The sequence below is a fragment of the Acartia tonsa genome, chromosome 15 (genome assembly GCF_053477335.1).
Source record: "Acartia tonsa isolate MP-2025a chromosome 15, ASM5347733v1, whole genome shotgun sequence".
In the NCBI taxonomy this organism is placed as follows: domain Eukaryota; kingdom Metazoa; phylum Arthropoda; class Copepoda; order Calanoida; family Acartiidae; genus Acartia; species Acartia tonsa.
In genome coordinates, this window is record NC_137274.1 from 24,185,672 (window position 1) to 24,204,129 (window position 18,458).

At 29.8% G+C, this 18,458-nt stretch overlaps 1 protein-coding gene across 1 annotated transcript; it reads right to left on the reverse strand.

The window, feature by feature from the left end:
- Positions 1 to 3,132: 3,132 nt before the first annotated feature.
- Positions 3,133 to 16,568, reverse strand: LOC145307027 (uncharacterized). Its single transcript, XM_080149366.1, has 11 exons — positions 16,496 to 16,568; positions 16,292 to 16,407; positions 15,644 to 15,706; positions 13,944 to 14,206; positions 13,255 to 13,587; positions 11,338 to 11,528; positions 10,976 to 11,018; positions 7,086 to 7,117; positions 6,646 to 6,787; positions 3,879 to 3,929; positions 3,133 to 3,178 (listed from the first exon to the last, which is right to left on the reverse strand). Exons 1-11 carry the CDS (start codon positions 16,521 to 16,523, stop codon positions 3,133 to 3,135), a joined length of 1,308 nt encoding a protein of 435 aa, XP_080005492.1. The 5' UTR covers positions 16,524 to 16,568.
- Between the last annotated feature and the right edge of the window lie 1,890 nt (positions 16,569 to 18,458).

An 18,458-nucleotide genomic window follows, 5' to 3' on the forward strand; every position in this document is an offset into this window, starting at 1 on the left:
TCTTTTTCTTTTTACAATTATTGACTCTTTGGAGAATTTGAGTAAATTTTTAAAATAGTCACATTATCTAATGCATATGATTTTTACTAATCTTAATGTAACAGCTTCTGTGACTAAAATTTCTTTACTCTGTCTAATAAATATTACCTAGAGAGTCAGTTTCATCAACAGAAGAATGACCATTATTCAATATATTCTTTACTTCTATATTGTCTCCAAGTTTAGCTGCTGCAAACAAAGCTGTAAAAAAAGTATTATAGCCAGGCTGTAATAAGGAATTATGTCTTTAAAGTTACATCAGTCTTTAGTGCATTAGAATCTTTATGAAATTGAAGGAGGAAAACATGAATTGGAACAGATTTACTTGTTTAGAATTCTAAATATTGTTGATTGTTAATTGCATTGTTACTTGAAATATGCCAATGTTCATTTGTTGTATCCAATTCATTTTTATTTTCTGCCCAAATTTGTTTTAGAAAAAACTTATTTATTAAAGTTGTATTATTGTACATTTACCTTTTCTTTTGTAGCTTATATCTGATGCTAAAAAATAAGATTTAATTGTTTAATTTTGCTTCAAAAACTATTAAGATTTTATTTTTTAATATAAATGTATGGATTTAAAATAAATACAACTAAAATATTTTTATAAAAATAGTCAAACCTCCACATTGACTTTGTCCAAAATCACCTCCAGCCTGTTTAATTTTCAACACAAAACGAGGATTACCACTTGCTGTTACAAGAGGTGTTCTTCCTGATTACAAAACATATTTGAAAACTGAACCTTGTGATTTTTACTAAATTTAAAATATATATAAAATCATTTATTGTATTAATAAATTTCACCTTCTTCATCTTGTATGTTTATATCTTCTTTGTAAACCATTACCACAGTATCAAATAAGTTGATGCATTGGTAAAGATACTTTCTACAATCCTCTGAAATATATTATAGAAAATTTCATATTTTGTACAGTTTAAGAATGTTTAAATATTGTAATCTGCATCTTTTGGTGGGCTAACCAACGTATATTTATAGCGTATTTGTTCAGGGAGTAAAGGAGGGGACAATGGATCAAATATTCAAGTCTCTTGGGTATAAAAGCAAGATTTTGGGTACTTTTGGTACTAGAGTGCATTTGCCTCTGAATTTGTTATGATAATAGCAGACAAAAATCAATAAAAATAATTTACACAATTTCTAGCAGACATAAATGTTTATATCTTTTAAATTATTGTGGCTGTTCTAAAAATAATTTTTCAAGAAAATATCATTTCATGTATTGAAACTCTACTGTGATATTTATGTAATAAACAATCTAAGAACCCTAATCTTGAATTTAGGTAGCAGATAATGATATAGGAGAAGGGATGACAAAGTTCTAAGGACAATATTTTTATTGATTAATTACAGAAAGTTTTCCACATTGTGATGCACTGGTAACCTAATTTTATCCTGGATGAGTAAAAGGGGTTATAAAGATACATCAAAATGGTACATACTGCTGATTTGTCAACTGAATGACATGAATAATTAGTTGAGGGTTTATTGTCTACTGAATGTTACTTAAAGTGAGGTTGAAGAAATACACCGCTCTTACTTCTGATAGAATTCCGTTAATCAAAAGGCTATATCTGCTCAAAAACCAATCACAGTTGTGATGGTTTTAGAGTTAATTCATGGGAGTGTTTTAAGCCATTTCCTGCATAGAATCTAAAAGCGCATCTAATATTCTATAATACATAATAGAACAATATCTGTTCATCAGAAGCTTGGTATCTTGGTAACCACTGAGCTGAGTGGGTTCTACTCTACATTGAATTTACTTATTGGTCCTGTAGTGATTTTAAGCTATTTTCTTGTATACAAGAACAATTAATTACATCACTATGGGGCGAATTTGAGAAATTTTAGATAAATTTTTAGATAAAATCTCAAATACCTATTTCACAAAAGACTTTGGTGATCTTTAGAAGCTTGAGGTCAACCAATTTTATAAATGTACTTGTTATTGTACATGTTTAGGTTGACATGTGGAAAAAAAGGTAGAACTGGGCTTTAAGATCGATTCTATATTTATAGGAGTTGGACTTCCCATTAACTATGAGGGAAGCATCTAGGTAACAAATCCACAATGTAGCAAATTTAAATCAACTATTACCTCGCAGAGAAAAAAATAAACGAGTACAATCTGTAATTGATCTGCATACATCAATTGTTGTATGAAATGCTGTCAAAATTTTCACATCATTCCTAAATAATTTTATAATGATTCAAAGTTTTTTATTGGCATTTTTCTAATTTAAAATTTATTTTCTGTGCAATAACTGCTTGCCTTATTTTATTATGTATAATTAGCTGTGTAAATCATATTTTCCCTGTAAAATGACTGTCATAGCTTAACTGACAAACAAATGGACTAAATAATGTTTAAATTGGATGTTTATTTTCAAAGTGATAGATTGAGTAGTTTTGCTAATAAAAAATATAAACTTGCCCTGTTTTTGTCCACATTTTGTGTTTTGGTCTGCATCTTGAAATAATTTTCTCTGCCCATTCAAATTTGTTATCTGGTTTCTGATAATAGATGCTGGCACTGTTGATAATTTCATGGAGAGTAGATACAACTAATAATATGAGTATTTTTGTAGACGTAAAATGGAAAAGCTTTTTTGTAATGAAATTTTACATTTCCAAGCTTTATATTTGGCTAATGTTAGTTTACAAAGTCAAGATAGATTTATATTTTAAGATATCATACAGAGCAGCTAGTCAAATATATAAATCTTGGAATTCCCTCAAATCTACAAGGTGTTTTAAAAAACTGCGTTTTCCAGATTTTGAAATGAACCAGAAGGAGCATGAACAAAATAATTATAGCTCCATATTCTCTGTAAAAATGTACATACCATTTTTTTTTAGATATCTCTAAAAATGCGGCCTTAGTGAAAGGTAAATGTATGGTTAAAATGCCTGATCTTAAATCTGTGGCTTGGCTGTAGTACTCCAGCAAAGTGAAGCGTGACAGATTTAGAGATGTCAAAAACGTCAAAAATCATGTAAAATCATGAAAATTTCTTGTTTCTCAACGTTAGAGACCCATATGGAACTTAAAAACTCATTTTAGACTATAGACTATGGACTAAAAATCCAGGCTGAATCTTCATGCCATTTCTAAAAAGGTATAAAACATCGTTTTAGCCCAACTGTAGTCCAAATAAAGGCCTCCGTGTCAAAGGGTAGCTTGAAAGTTGGGTGAATTTTGATCCTGCGGTTACTCATGTTTCTAAGGAAATGGGGCCTCCCGGCAGCCGATCTTCATTCAATGGACTTTTGGGCCTGGGGCTACTTTGAAGCATGCACCAATAGACGTGCCCATGCCACAAAGACCTCCCTCATTGCCACTATCAAGGAGAACATTGTCAGCTTGGACAGGTAAATTTTGACCTGGGCCTGCCGGCAGTTGAGGAGGCGGGTAGAGGCGGTGATTGATGCTGGCAACGATTTTATTCAATGATCTAATAGTCATATACATAATTTGCTTCCCAGTTTTTAAAATTTAATAAAATCTTTAAAATTGACGATTTTATGTTCATTTGTTTGCAATTTAGAAAAAGTCTCTTACTGGTTGTTTCCCAAAACCGGAAAGTGCAGGGTTTTTTTTTAAAACACCTTGTAGTTTTCACCATAAATATAATATAAATTACAATAAACTATAAATGATATGGCAAAAAATCCATTTAATAATTTTTAATTTGCCTCATAAAATCTTTTAAAGGATGCAAACATTTTGTGTGGTATATTTCTATTTTAATTTACATCATGGAATAATTTCCAAATGAAACATTCTAATGAAACATGTAAATAAGAATACTTTCCTAGAGACTCTGGTTTGTTTTCCAAAAGATTACATACACTGTCATTTCTAAATAATAAATTTTTTAATGTAGTAAGTTATATGTTATATAAGTTTTACTGACGTTAACCTAAACTTTTAAAAGTTAAAGGAAGCCTACAAGAAATACACCAATTTAAATAATAATTGACTGCCACATGTAGACCCAATACCCCAAATTTGAAGCCTTTAGCTTCAAAATTAAAAAAAAAGTTTTAGACATTTATAAATGACATTTTTAGCTACATAAAAATTTAGTAAGATTTCCATTAATTATGATGTAAATTTCAAAATTTAATTTCATTGCCTAGAAATATAATTATAATCTTATTTTTGTCAGAAAGTTAGGTTACCTGTAACTGCTTAAATTTTTGCAATAAAAATTATTTTTTTTAAATCACTTTAACTTGCATTGTACAGAAAGTAATGTAGTATTTCCAGCCAATCAGAAGGCTGAATTAGCCTAACAACTAATCACAGTTTAGCTTAAATTAGTTTAATTTGTTTTTGCTATGATTTTAACACTTACAAACCAAATTTTTTTATAGAGATTTTTACTATAAAATGTGATGTGTTCTATTAAAATTTCTGTTATTAGCAATGGAAATCTTTCATAATTTTCATGTAAATAAAAATATCATTTTGAAATGCTCATATTTTTTTTATTGAAGCTGAAGGCTTCAAAGTTTGTGAATTGGTTCTACTTGTGGGAGTCTTTCAGCAGTTAAGGCGTGGTATTTCTTGCAGGCTTCCTTTAAGATATGTTCAAAGAAAAACATCTGAAACCCAAAACTTGGTTATTTTCTGTGAAAAAAATGGGGGATTGTAGATCTCTCAATAGCTCTTGGTGTGGGGCGCATATGTGTTTATGATGGTTAAATTTAATAATAGATTATATATCTTGGGAATATAAATGAGGGACAAATATATTTTTTTATAATCAAAAATTGAGCAGTGGCGTGCGAACCGAAGGGGGCATCTAAGGCAATCGCCCCCCCCCCTAGTGACCAAAACGCCACCCCCCCCTGCCCCCCCCCCCTAGCAACCGCCCCCCCCTGGTCTCCCCCTAAATGTTAAAAAATGCCCCATTTTGCCCCCCCCTGGTCAACAAAAATGCCCCTTTTTGCCCCCTACCCTACAAAAAGCAAAACTATCCCAGTTTCCAAAAAAAGATCAAGAAATACTCCAAAAAATAAATTTTGGCGCTTCGCGCCAAACAGACAGATACTATTCATTTAACCTTACCAAGTTTTTAAATTAGTGTAGAAATTAGGTTATAATCTTTTTTCACTGAACATAACAAACCAGGTTATAGGAAGAATTTTATTTTGTATACCAAAGAAATTTTGTACATCCCCAATGATGATACACAAAATTACCCCTTATATAGATTACAATTAGTGGATGAAATGTATGGAAACTTGACTTAATTAACCAACCAATCAAAATTCCATTAAAGTCCCCAAAGTTGTTGAGCCAACCATAGACATCCAAGGGGGGGGGGGTAATGGGGCAATTACCCCCCCATTTAAAATTTACTTCTACCCTGGGGGTGCTGTAGGCACCCCAAATCATTTAGAAGGGGGTACTTACACCCCCCCCCAAAATAAAAAAATCTCTAATAAAAAATTTTTTTGCGGGCTTCGCCCCAGGGTAAATTTTTTTTGGGGGGGGGGCGGTAAACTTAATTTACCCCTGCCAACAGATTTCAGGGGGGGTAATTACCCCTCCCCCCAAGCAAATTTTACCCCCAGGGTAAAAATTTTGGGGGGAGTAAAAAAAATTTTACCCCCCCCCCCCCCAAAAAACGAATTACCCCCCCTTAAAAATTTTATACCCCCCCCCAAAAAAAAGCTTGGACGCCCCTGGAGCCAACAAACAAGAAAATTTTATATGAAATATTGGGGACTAGTGTAATAAATAGGTTAATTTATCTTCTGTACTATTTTTTCGACGATGCTTTCTAGCTCCCTTCCATTCGGTCATTGCAGGGTGGGGCACTTTGATTTAGGGGGGGGCAAAATTTTACAAAATCTTCAAAATGCTCCCCCCTAGACAAAGTGCTTCGAACGCCACTGAAATTGATTTAATTCAAGCAATTTAAAGTATGACAAATATGCAAAATAAAACATTTTTTTGATATATTGCACTATATACACCTTAATTTTACATTAAAAATGGAGCCTTCTTAATATTATAAAAATAAGATTTGCCTATATTTTTATACTTTACTATACACACCCCACCCAAAGGCTTGTTAGATTAGAAAAAAAATGTGGAAATGGTTTACACATGCAGGATGTACTGGGACCTTATGGTGAGTTCAGAACATGCTTTCCCTAAATTGAATTAGTACCTTCCCATAGTAGAAAATTTTTAAATTACTATTGGTGATCAAATTTTACTTTTATTTCTAGAGTACTTTCACCTAACCACCTTTATTGTGTTATTTTGTCTTTCATGTTCTTCATGCAAATTCGTTCACATTACAGTTGAATTGACATATATTGGAGCTTTCTAACAAGGTCTCTAACATTTTTCTCGCTCTAATACTTTTTGAGATCTCTTATTTCAAAGTATTGCTGTAAAATCATCTTTTACACAGCAAAAAGGTGAAACAGAAATTATACAGAAAATTTTTTGGCAGCTCTAGTAATATAAGTTTTTTGTTGACAATTTCTCAAATATTGTGAATAATGCAGAAAATAATATTATAGTAATATAAGTTTTATGTTGAAATAATTACCTGGCAATTGATGCTTCAATGTTTTGAATTAATTTGGTAATTTCTGTTGTATTCATGTTTCCTTGGACAAATCCAGTTTCTTTGTTCACTGCTATTAGAGACAGGATAAACACAGTCATGATGAAACCAAGAAGAACAAGACCTAAAGATAAATTTTGTTGAATACCAAAAAAAGTAAAACGGCAATATTCCAGAAATGTGCTATTCTTAAGCATGCTAAAATTACAGGCTGGAAAGCTATTACAATATCTAGTGCCATATTACATCCAGTTTCCTATCATAAACATAACTAGAGTTGAATATCAACCTAACCCTTTTTCAAAAGCTGCCAATATAATCTACAATATTACTATTGATTGCCAGCACAAATTTATAATAAAATACTATTTCCATTATCACCAAGGCATTTTTCTCTATGATGTTAACAATTTCAATATTACCTGCAACAATGTCTGCTATTTTTACAAGAATTCTAAAATAAATAATTCTTTAAAGTTTAGACATAATTTTTGATAATGATAACATATGTTTGCAAATAACTTCAACTTAGTTCAAATTGCAACATAATCTGGGTCAAACTGCTTGTATTGTTATGTTTTCTTCAATTAAAGTGTTCATGAAGCAAGGGATACATTTGAAACAAAAATTTGATACATAGTTGGAATTACTAAGTTATTTAGAATCATGGCCAAATTTTGCTAAATTTGATATAAAAAGTGCCTTAAAACTCCTATTTTTAAATTTGCTACAGTATAACTAAAATTTATTGACACAATTCTGTGCTAAACAAACCTTTAGATTTTTTGACATTTCTCTTAACACAGATGGAGTTAATAAAATTCATACTTACGAAATAGAGATAAATTTCTGCTTTTTATACTGTTGTTATCAATTTTGCTTTATGACAACTGAAAAACTTGCAGGTAAGGTTTAAAAATGTTGTACCAAATGTCTAAAAAGTTATTTTTCAGCTTATTTTAGTGCAACTATCATGACAGGCAATCAGAACTAGTGAGGAATAATTTATTATGGAAACACAACTTTAGGTGCCCTTAAATGGTTTTAGAGAGATGTAGTATTAGTTATGCACAGTTGTATTCAGTATAATTTTTGTTATAAATGTTGTGCCAAAGTGCCTCAATAAAATGACCCTCAGAACAGGAGGAAACTGGTAGTGGATGTATCATTTATTAAATAATACATAGATATCCAATTAAAAATATTTTGATTGTGTAATTGTAAAACAATAAAATATGTATAGTCTAAATATTTTTTACAGTTCTTTATTGATATCACAATTATAAATGGTGTTAATAGGAGCTCCTTTAAATCCACAAACAATAAAATATGTATAGTCTAAATATTTTTAACAGTTTTTCATTGATTTTATAATTACCAAAGAAGACCATTAGAGCCCCATAAAATCCACAAGCAATCAATTGGGTTATGAGGTGAAAGAGCATGCATTGATGTTCCCATTTGGCCATCATAAGTAGGTAGATTAGTAATTATACAATTCATTTATACCTCTTCTCAATGCAAATAAAAGGCTTCAGTATGGAAAAAAAGCATGAGGCACTCTGAAATCAGAAGAAACAAATCATGTAAATAAGTGCCCTTTTAAATCTTCATGCCACCTATTGCTTTTAAAGGCACAATTGCCTTCTTGTAAGGTTCCATATAATCATCATTTTATGGGGAATTGGAAATCTAATTACTATTTGGTGTTGTGTGAGGGTCTACAAGTGTACACAAAAAGGGCAGGGGGGATGAAATATTTTCCCCTCATCAAAGATTATTTATATATATATAGATGTTTAGATAAAGAAAGGAATAAATAAATTTGAAAAATATTTCTAGAGCCATTTCTTTTATTGTGATAGTAGTTTGATTATTTTACATTCATACAGTTGCTTTAGAATGCATCATTCATCACTTCTCTGGTCTGATCATACATAAATGTTCTGCTATTAAATTACCCAAGGATTGAGAAGATGATTCTATATATGTACCACTAAAAGGGTCCCTTCAACATTGCCTATTTATCCTCTCAAACATGATACTATCTTGTAAAGAAATACTTTTACAATTGCTATTTTTATTGTATAGAGGGCTCTACTTGTCTATTCTATGATGATTTGGGGGTGACTCCAAATAGGGGAAGGCAGTTCAATATTTACAGTACAAAGGTTTATTTTGTACAGCCTTCCCTTGTACAAAGGCAGCCCTAAAACATCATAGACTATACAAAAAAAGGGCAGGGGGAATTAAATATTTTTCCTTCATCAAAGATTATTTATATATGTATGATTTGGGGGTGCCTTTAAAAAGGATAAGGCAGTACAAAAATTACCTCATCTGAGTAAATTATGTAGAACTTAACAAATTTTTATTGTCATAATAATAAATATGTTAAATAGAACATTGATACAGGAAAGGCATTATTTCCTATAAGTTATATTTATGTAGCATTGCAATAAGTATATTTTCTAACTAAAATTTTTTCTGTATCAATGTCCTATTTTACAAAATCATTATTTTTTTAAATAGCTATTTTATTTCATACTGGGCTCTATTTGTATAGTCTATGATGTGTTGGGGCTGCCTTTGAACAAGGGAAGGCTGTACAAAATAAACCTTTGTACTGTAAATATTGAACTGCCTTCCCCTATTTGGAGTCACCCCCATATCATCATAGAATAGACAAATAGAGCCCACTATAAAATAAAAATAGCAATTGTAAAAGTATTTCTTTACAAGATAGTATCATGTTTGAGAGGATTAATAGGCAATGTTAAAGGGTCCCTCTTAGTGGTACATATATAGAATCATCTTCTCAATCCTTGGGTAATTTAATAGCAGAACATTTATGTATGATCAGACCAGAGAAGTGATGAATGATGCTTTTTAAAGTAACTGTATGAATGTAAAAAAATCAAACTACTATCACAATAAAAGAAATGGCTCTAGAAATATTTTTCAAATTTATTTATTTCTTTTTAATCTAAACATCTATATATATATATATAAATAATCTTTGATGAGGGGAAAATATTTCATTCCCCCTGCCCTTTTTGTGTACACTTGTAGACCCTCACACAATACCAAATAATAATTAGATTTCCAATTCCCCTTAAAATGATGATTATATGGAACCTTACAAGAAGGCAATTTTGTCTTTAAAAGCAATAGGTGGCATGAAGATTTAAAAGGGCACTTATTTACATGATTTGTTTCTTCTGATTTCAGAGTGCCTCATGCTTTTTTTCCATACTGAAGCCTTTTATTTGCATTGAGAAGAGGTATGAATGAATTGTATAATTACTAATCTACCTACTTATAATGGCCAAATGGGAACATTAATGCATGCTCTTTCACCTCATAGCCCAATTGATTGCTTGTGGATTTAATGGGGCTCTAATGGTCTTCTTTGGTAATTATAAAATCAATGAAAAACTGTTAAAAATATTTAGACTATACATATTTTATTGTTTGTGGATTAAAAGGAGCTCCTATTGTCATCATTTATAATTGTAATATCAATAAAGAACTGTAAAAAATATTTAGACTATACATGTTTTATTGTTTTACAATTACACAATCAAAATGTTTTTAATTGGATATCTATGTATTATTTAATAAATGATACATCCACTACCAGTTTCCTCCGGTTCTAAGGATCATTTTATTGAGGCACTTTGGCACAACATTGATAACAAAAATTATACTGAATACAACTGTGAATTACTAATACTACATCTCTCTTAAACCATTTTAGGGCGCCTAAACTTGTGTTTCCATAATACATTATTCCTTACTAGTTCTGATTGCCTGTTATGTTAGTTGCACTAAAATAAGCTGAAAAATATCTTTTTAGACATTTGGTCCAACGTTTTTAAACCTTAATTGCAACTTTTTCAGTTGTCAATAAGCACAATTGATAATAACTGCATAATAAGCAGTAATTTATCTCTTATTTTACAAGCATTAGTTTATTAACTCCATCTGTGTTAAGAGAAATGCCAACAAATCTAAAGGTTTGTTTAGCACAGAATTGTGTCAATGAATTTTAGTTATACTGTAGCAAATTTAAAAATAGGAGTTTTAAGGCAATTTTTATATCAAATTTAGCAGAATTTTTGTCATAATTCTGATTAACTAAGTAATTCCAAATATATATCAAATTTTTAAAACTTGCTTCGCGATCACTTTAAACTTATAAAAACAGAATGTTTTTTTGTGTGCTCTGTGGGTAGTTTTTAAACAAAATAATCTCTTTTAAATATTGTTGTGATATAAAGTGTTAATGTGCGTTAAAACAAATATTTACCTTCTCAGATTTTTACAGCTTGTAGTATCACCAACATTTTCATCTAAACAAAGCAGTGAATATTATATGAATGTTTATATTTGAAGAAATAAGGGATCTTGGGAAGTCCTTATTTTTTTGGTTTATTTTAAGAAAAAAGAAAAAGAACAGAGGGGTAAAAAGTATCAACAACCTTTGTAAAGTTAGGTAAGTATGGCTATATACTATAGTAGCAATGAAATGTTAGGACCATGTTTTCCCAGACCTTTAACCCATCATCCCCACCAATGAATAAATTGTCTTCAGAAAAAAATCTGGAATTTGTTTCTGTGGCCAACTATGCAGATGATTTTAATTAAAAGCAGCTTATTATCCTGACTTACCTGAAGTGTTTTCAACTGGTTCTTGTGGAGTGTTCTCATTTCTTTCAAGAAACAAGAAATCAATCCAACAGGTCTTGAACATCAAGTATTGAATAAATTCAATACTTGATATCACAAGACATGTGGCAACTGTCATCAATACAATCTTCTGAAGGCACAGTAACTTTCTGGCTCTCTCTGCACAGTTCCACCTAACAACAAAAACAATTAATGCTAAATTGAGAACAACACACTTAATAAAAGGGTCTAAAAACAAAAGTATATTTTAATATTTGTAGCAGTTATACTTTTAATAAAGGATAAAGTATAAATAAAGTAAAAGTATGTTTGTTTATTTGTCTGTTTGTTTGTCTATTTGTTTGTCTGTTTGTACCAAAGGATCCCACTAACTGCTGAAACGATCAAGTTCTCCTTAACAGGGTAGCTTTTCATAGGTTCCATGAAGGTTTATAACTATTCCAGGGGAGGGTACCAAGTACAACTTCCCTAGAGAAAAAAATTACCCCCCTATATATAGGAGCTACGTGGTTAAATGTTACAACTTACTAAAAACTTTTTCTCACATTTTTCAACGTGGCTCTTAAACTACAAATGGTACAAAAATGATGTTTATATTTCCAAAAATTAGATTGCATGTATTCTGAAAATGTGCAATTTTTTTGCACAAACTTTAAATTCATAAATCTTCCAAAATATGGATGTTGAAAGAAACTGTTTTTCATTTGTTTAATTTGTTAAAATAATCAGTTTTAATTATTCAAAACATAAATGCCCTAGAACAGGTTTTCCAAATATATAAAGTATTTTGTACAATTTTTCTTTTCTCTGCATAATAAATTTTTTTTTACAAAGACATTTCTCTTGAAACACCCTGTTTTAGCCACTCAAACTTTGAAAATTGGACTAAAAGACACCAAAGACATAAGGAAATATTTTCAAAATTGAAAAAAAAATATTTCTAAGAGGATAATGCCAAATTTTGAAAATAGGACCAAAAAAAGCAAAAATATGTGAAAAATATTAAAATAGCCGGCATTGTCCTCTTTGAAATATTTTTTTTAATTTTAAAATTTTTATACCCCCCCCCCTGATAACAACATTATTTTTTACAATTAGATTAGGTTAGGTTTTAGGCTAGGGGGCTAGGAAATACATCTTTCCTCCACTTTGTGTCTACAGAAGAAAGCTGTAAGAAATGTCTTAAATGCTAAGTACAATGTGCATGCCGAGCCCTTGATGGGAAAACAAGATAATCTTAACATTTTTGACATGCAAATGTAGTTGAATTTGTCTCTAAATATTTAGAAAACAAACTTTCCAAATGTATTCCTAATTTTCTGACACCATTGCAAAATACTAGATCAAAATGAGTAGAGAAGCCAAATTATAAAATCTATGAAACTTCCCCTTCAGTAAAAAACCCGAAAATTTGGAATAGTTGCCAGGTGAGCTGAGATCATTAAATTCATCCAAAGCTGTTAAAAAATATGTAAAAAATAAGTGTATATCAAAGTACAAAACATTTCAATACAGGGAGAGAAAGTGTTATCCCTGTGGAAAACATAAATATAATTCAAATATCGAAACCAACAAGCTACTTTAATGCCATACCCTGTAAATAACTAGTATTATTTTATATCATTTGTAAAACTTGTAAATATATAAAAAAAATTTGCTAAATATTGGGCTGAAGGACAGTCAAGATTGACTTTAAAGGCCCTGTAGTACAGTTACCCTAATTATGTCAATGTAAATAAATATATCTATAGAAATTGACATAATTTAAAATGTATTAAATTATCTGTAAAATTAATCTGTAATTTACTGCTAATATATCATATCAGACAGACATTTGGAATTTTAAAGCAGCTTTTAAACTAATAATGAGACCATTCAGTAAAAAAGTTACAATCTTACCACATGTCTGGTGGAATAAATTGAATGACTTCTTTTGTAATCAAAAATTGCAGTGACAACATCAATACAATCAGAATGGACACAATTCCTTTGTTTTTCATTCTGGACTTCTGGATTTTCTCATCAGCATCGTTTGGTTGAAATGATGGTACAGGTATGAACAGAATTGAATGGTCATCAAGAGAAGTTTTGTGACTACAGAATTCTATACCATTGTACATTGTGGCCAGTGTAGGAATGATGAACACAATCAAGCACATTGAAGAAGTTACAATTAAAACACCATATTTCCAGCTAAGGCTGAAAACTATGATGCTTATCATTGTAAATATCCTAAATTAACAAAAAATATAAATAATCTTCAAATTGCCAGTGTTTTCAACTTTACACCTAGAATTTGTTATTTCTTAAACAATTATTTATCATTAATATCAAACATAAAGAATTGTAATCATAGTTGATTTTATTGAAATTTCTTCTCTTTATCAATTGTCAAAATAAATTTTTCTTATTTTACCCATTTATTTGAAGGCCTTTAAAAAGAAGGACTAAAGGTTTAAGATGTTTGTCATCTCTGCAAGTGTCATTTTATCTCACTTTCTGACTGATATATATATGAATTAAACACACTTTTATGGGATAGATGTAAATAAGTTATAAATAAGGAGTTTATGATAAAATGATCATACCTTCCAATGATATCCACTGAGCTCCTAACCATTAGTACAAACTTGTCATAATTACTTTGCTCTTTCTGAGTCACATTTATCTTGAAGCTGCTGAGGCCCCAGAGTAGTGATGATATGGATGTGGTGATGCTGATGATATCGAGGATATAACTGCTGTCATCCTGGAATTCATAAGTGCCAGGAGTTGTTAGGAAAACATTGAACAATACTATTCCAGTTTGAAGAAAGAGTTGCATTGTTGATTCAATGCATACTTCATACATCTAAAATAAAAAGATTTAATTGATAACAGTTCAATAGCAAATTTAAATAAAAAGACAATTTATTTTGTTAACCCTAATGATTGAGATATGTTTGCCTCTATCAGAATTTTATTTTGGTAAAAGAGGAGGTTAAAATTGTATCTCCTATTTTAGCTCAAATTAGAGCTAAAAGTATAATATTTTCTGTTTATGACAGTGATAAAAAAACAACCTCTAACTCTCTTATCATTAGGTCTATAATTAAAGGGCGAATATAGTTTCAATATGATATGAGCTTATATGAAAGGTGCCATTACATACTTTTAAAATATCTATGTTAAATTTAAAAAATCTAAAAAATCCTTAAGTAGATTTTGCAATTTTTGCTTTTACTTCAACATATGATAAATGAGAAAGTCAACAAAATCGTTTATTTTAGCCCTTTACAAGACTTGCCATGCATCTTAATTGATAATTAAAGTGTTTATTTTTTTTATATTATATACTATTTTATTGATTTTTTAAAAAGCGTAAAAATAATTTGCGTCAGTTTGCATCCGGAGTAATTACTAGGGTAAATAATACGTTTTAAAGTTTTTTTTTCTGTATAAAGATCAATGATTAATTCTTGATGATATAATTACCCTAGTACGCATTTTTCAACACACACACACAAACGCAACGATCGCCAGATTTTCTCCAGAAAAAAATATAAGAAAAAAAAACATTATTCACCTATTATTTTTGTCCTCTTTAAATTAATTATAACAATTACCATATAATTTTCATACTTACATGAAATAAAATTTCTCCTGTAAAGGTTTTTTTTTTTTAAATAAAATTCATATACTTTACAGTTTGTTGGGGAATACTGTCAAGGAAGAAACAATCCACAATACAAAAAAATAGATTGATAACTGGTTTCCACTTTTATTACGACTATCATTTAACGAAAGCTTTTTAATTCAACCTTAAACCGAAGCCTTGTGTGATGCTAGGATGTTTGGAGTTCTTAGGGAACCACACTTATTACATAAATTTATCCTGAGAATGTTCAGGTTTTAAGCTATAACAGACTTATACAATTGGATATGTCAATATCTTAAAGTTACTTATAATCTATGGAATTGCACGGTTTTTTTGAGCCCATATTATATTCAACCTATATTCGCCCTTTAATACTTTTCAATACATAATATTTTAACAGTAGTTATGTTTTTTATAAGACTAATTTTTGTATTTGAAGATTCAGAGCATGACAACTAAGAATCAAGATATTTGTATGCATTCTTCATTATCATTATTTTATCTGTTTGGCCTTTCTTCATTTTTTATCTAAAAGCTTCATTGCATACATAAATATTAAAAATCTAAGCATTTTTTAAATTTATCATTTATTAAGATATTCATTTTACTGATCAGTTATCATATATAAATAAATATCATTTTTAGAGTTACCTTTTCTGATAGATATTTTTTCTTTTGTTCAACATCTTGTGGATTCAAAAAACACAGAAATCCCTAGATAATTTTTTAAAAATATTACACCAATTGTTAGACCTTACTATTGTTTACCATAAAAATACAGAATATGGAGTAATATCTAGATGTATATTTTTTGCATCCTGCATTTTTTATTTGCCTCACTGTATAATGCAAAAAAAGGAAAAGAACATATTTCTAGTTTTAATAAGATAATCCTTCAATTTTATGCATAATATACAAAACCTTTTGTCATTATGTTTTTTCCAATATAATATTGAAAGACATTTATTTTTTAAAAACTTCAAACATACAATTTTTTCACTATAATTTAGTGTTAACAGCTAACTATTCTTAGCAATAAAATTTGGAATAAAAAAATTTATTTGTATTTATAAAGGAAAAAGGAAAAGCTTTTTTTCACTAATACTATTAGTCATGTAAGAAAACCAAAAAATAATTCTCAAAGCAATAAACTTGCAAATTTGGATTTAAAAGTAAATGTTACACATAGTATTCTTAAAAATGCATTAAGTTTAGTTATGCAAAATAGTAATTTAATAACCTTTAATTTGCAAGTTTAATATTGACATAATAAATTTTAAGTTTCTCATCCATATATACCTTGTACAACATCACAAGCTGATAACCAAATGCCAATAAAAAGCCTTTGAAACTCCAATTTTTCTTCAACACAAGATCAAACATTAGTACAATGCTGGGCAGGACAAGTATGAAAACTAAAAAAAGAATTCATAATGATAATTTCAAAATTTAATATAATCAAATTAACTCTGTAGAAAGCAATGACAAAAAAATAATAAGAACCTGATATAATGAACCCAACTGAATTCATCTGCTCTTTTCCAAACTTTGTATATTTGTATGTGTAGTTGGCAACTTCTGTTTGTCAAGTAAACAATTTATATAGTTTTTTTTTATTCCCTCTGGCAATATCAGATATCAGGAAAATTTATTATATTGAGTCTTATTCTGACAGTCTCTCAGCAGTTAGAGTAGTGTATTTCCTGCAGCCTTCCTTTAAGAATTGGTCTTAAAGTGATCCCGAAGCAAGTTTTAAAAATTTGATAATTATTTGGAATTACTTAGTTATTTAGAATTATGATAAAAATTTTGCTAAATTTGATATATAATGTAACCTAAAACTTAAATTTTTAAATTTGCTACAGTACCCAAAAAATTCATTTACACAAAGATGACAACATCAATAAAAGCGAAGCACTGAAACGGTAGGACATAAGGACATTAACACTTGAATAGCGTCAGGACTGAATAATCAGAATATAAATTTATTTGTTGAAATTTGATAAAAAACAGGATAATGTTAATGGACAGACATACTTACATTTTTAGGACTTGATTATAGAGTTGCTTTGCTTGTGATATTGTACTTTGTTGTCCCAGGAATCAGTACACCAAAAATCAGATCAATCGGATAATTAGATCACATAAAATTTTGTTGTTAAAAAAGTTAAAAAATCAACTTGTTTAAAATGGACGTACAGATATTCTGGTAATGATTATACAGTTGCTATGCTTTCTAAATCGGACTGACCCTAATTATAGAAAAGCTTCATTTTTAATAATTATGTGCTAAACAAACTTTTCTATTTGTTGGTATTTCTCATAACACAGATGGAGTTAATAAAATGGAACTTGTAAAATAAGAGATAAATTTCTGCCTTTTATACTGTTGTTATCAATTTTGCTTAATGACAACTGAAAAAGTTGCAAGCAAGATTAAAAAATGTTGTCACTAACATAACAGGCAATCAGAACAGGGGTAAAATAATGTATTGTGGAAAACCAACTAAAATGGCCCTCAAATGGTTTTAGAGAGATGTAGTTTTAGTAATGCACAGTTAAACTCAGTATAATTTTTGTTATCAATGTTGAGTCAAAGTGTATTAATAAAATGATCCTTTGAACAGGAAGAAAATGATAGATAAAAATATAGATATCCAATTTAAAATCTTTGATTGTAGAATTGTAAAACAAACAAAATATCTATAGTTTAAATATTTTTAAAAGTTCTTAAAGGGACTGTGAATGAAAAAATTTCTCATCTGATTATCAAACCTTGACATCATCTCATTCATATAATCTGAAATGGGCTCTTGTTTTCTTAAAAAACAGCTTTTTTTGGAGAATTTTACTATGCAAGATTTGGAAAAAAAATTCAGCAGTATATAAATGTGCAGTTAATTGTCTTTTTTTCCTTGGGCGTTATCCTCTTAGGATTTTTTTTCTTCAATTTTTTTCAATTTTATACCCTCCCCCCTCCCCCCCCCCAAACTAAATGACTGGGTTAGGTAAGGCTAGGTTAGGTTATATAACTAGGGGGCCAAGCGCCCGCGGCTAGGCAGGCTAGGGGGCCGAGCGCCCGCGGCTAGTCAGGCAAGGGGGCGGTTTTTCTGTGGGGGGGGGTATAAAAATTGTCAAATTTGGAGAAAAATTTCCTAAGAGGATAATACCTTTCCTTCTATAGCTAAAACTAAACGTTTTTACATAGTTCTCTATTTTTATTAAAATTAAAGCTGACTTTTAACATAATCCTTGTGTTAAACCAATGTATATTTACTTATAAAGTGATAAAATAAGCAATTTTTATTAATATCAAATGCAAAAACAAAACAAAAAAAAGGTTTTCTTATAAGTATCCAAGTAACTTCAGTTGGCTCATCTCTTGTCCACTTTTAATTACAAATTTGAAAATAATAAAGGTTCAACGTTTTACACTGGATGTACTGGGACCTTATAGTGAGTTCAG

Excerpts from the sequence above, each read along its gene's own strand:
- LOC145307027 (XM_080149366.1), bottom strand. The coding sequence starts at position 16,523 with ATGAATTCAGTTGGGTTCATTATATCAG. Across the intron at positions 14,207-15,643 it reads AAAAATATCTATCAGAAAAG|ATGTATGAAGTATGCATTGA; the intron begins GTAACTCTAAAA and ends TTTTTATTTTAG. Across the intron at positions 3,930-6,645 it reads ATTGAAGCATCAATTGCCAG|AAATGACAGTGTATGTAATC; the intron begins GTAATTATTTCA and ends TTTATTATTTAG.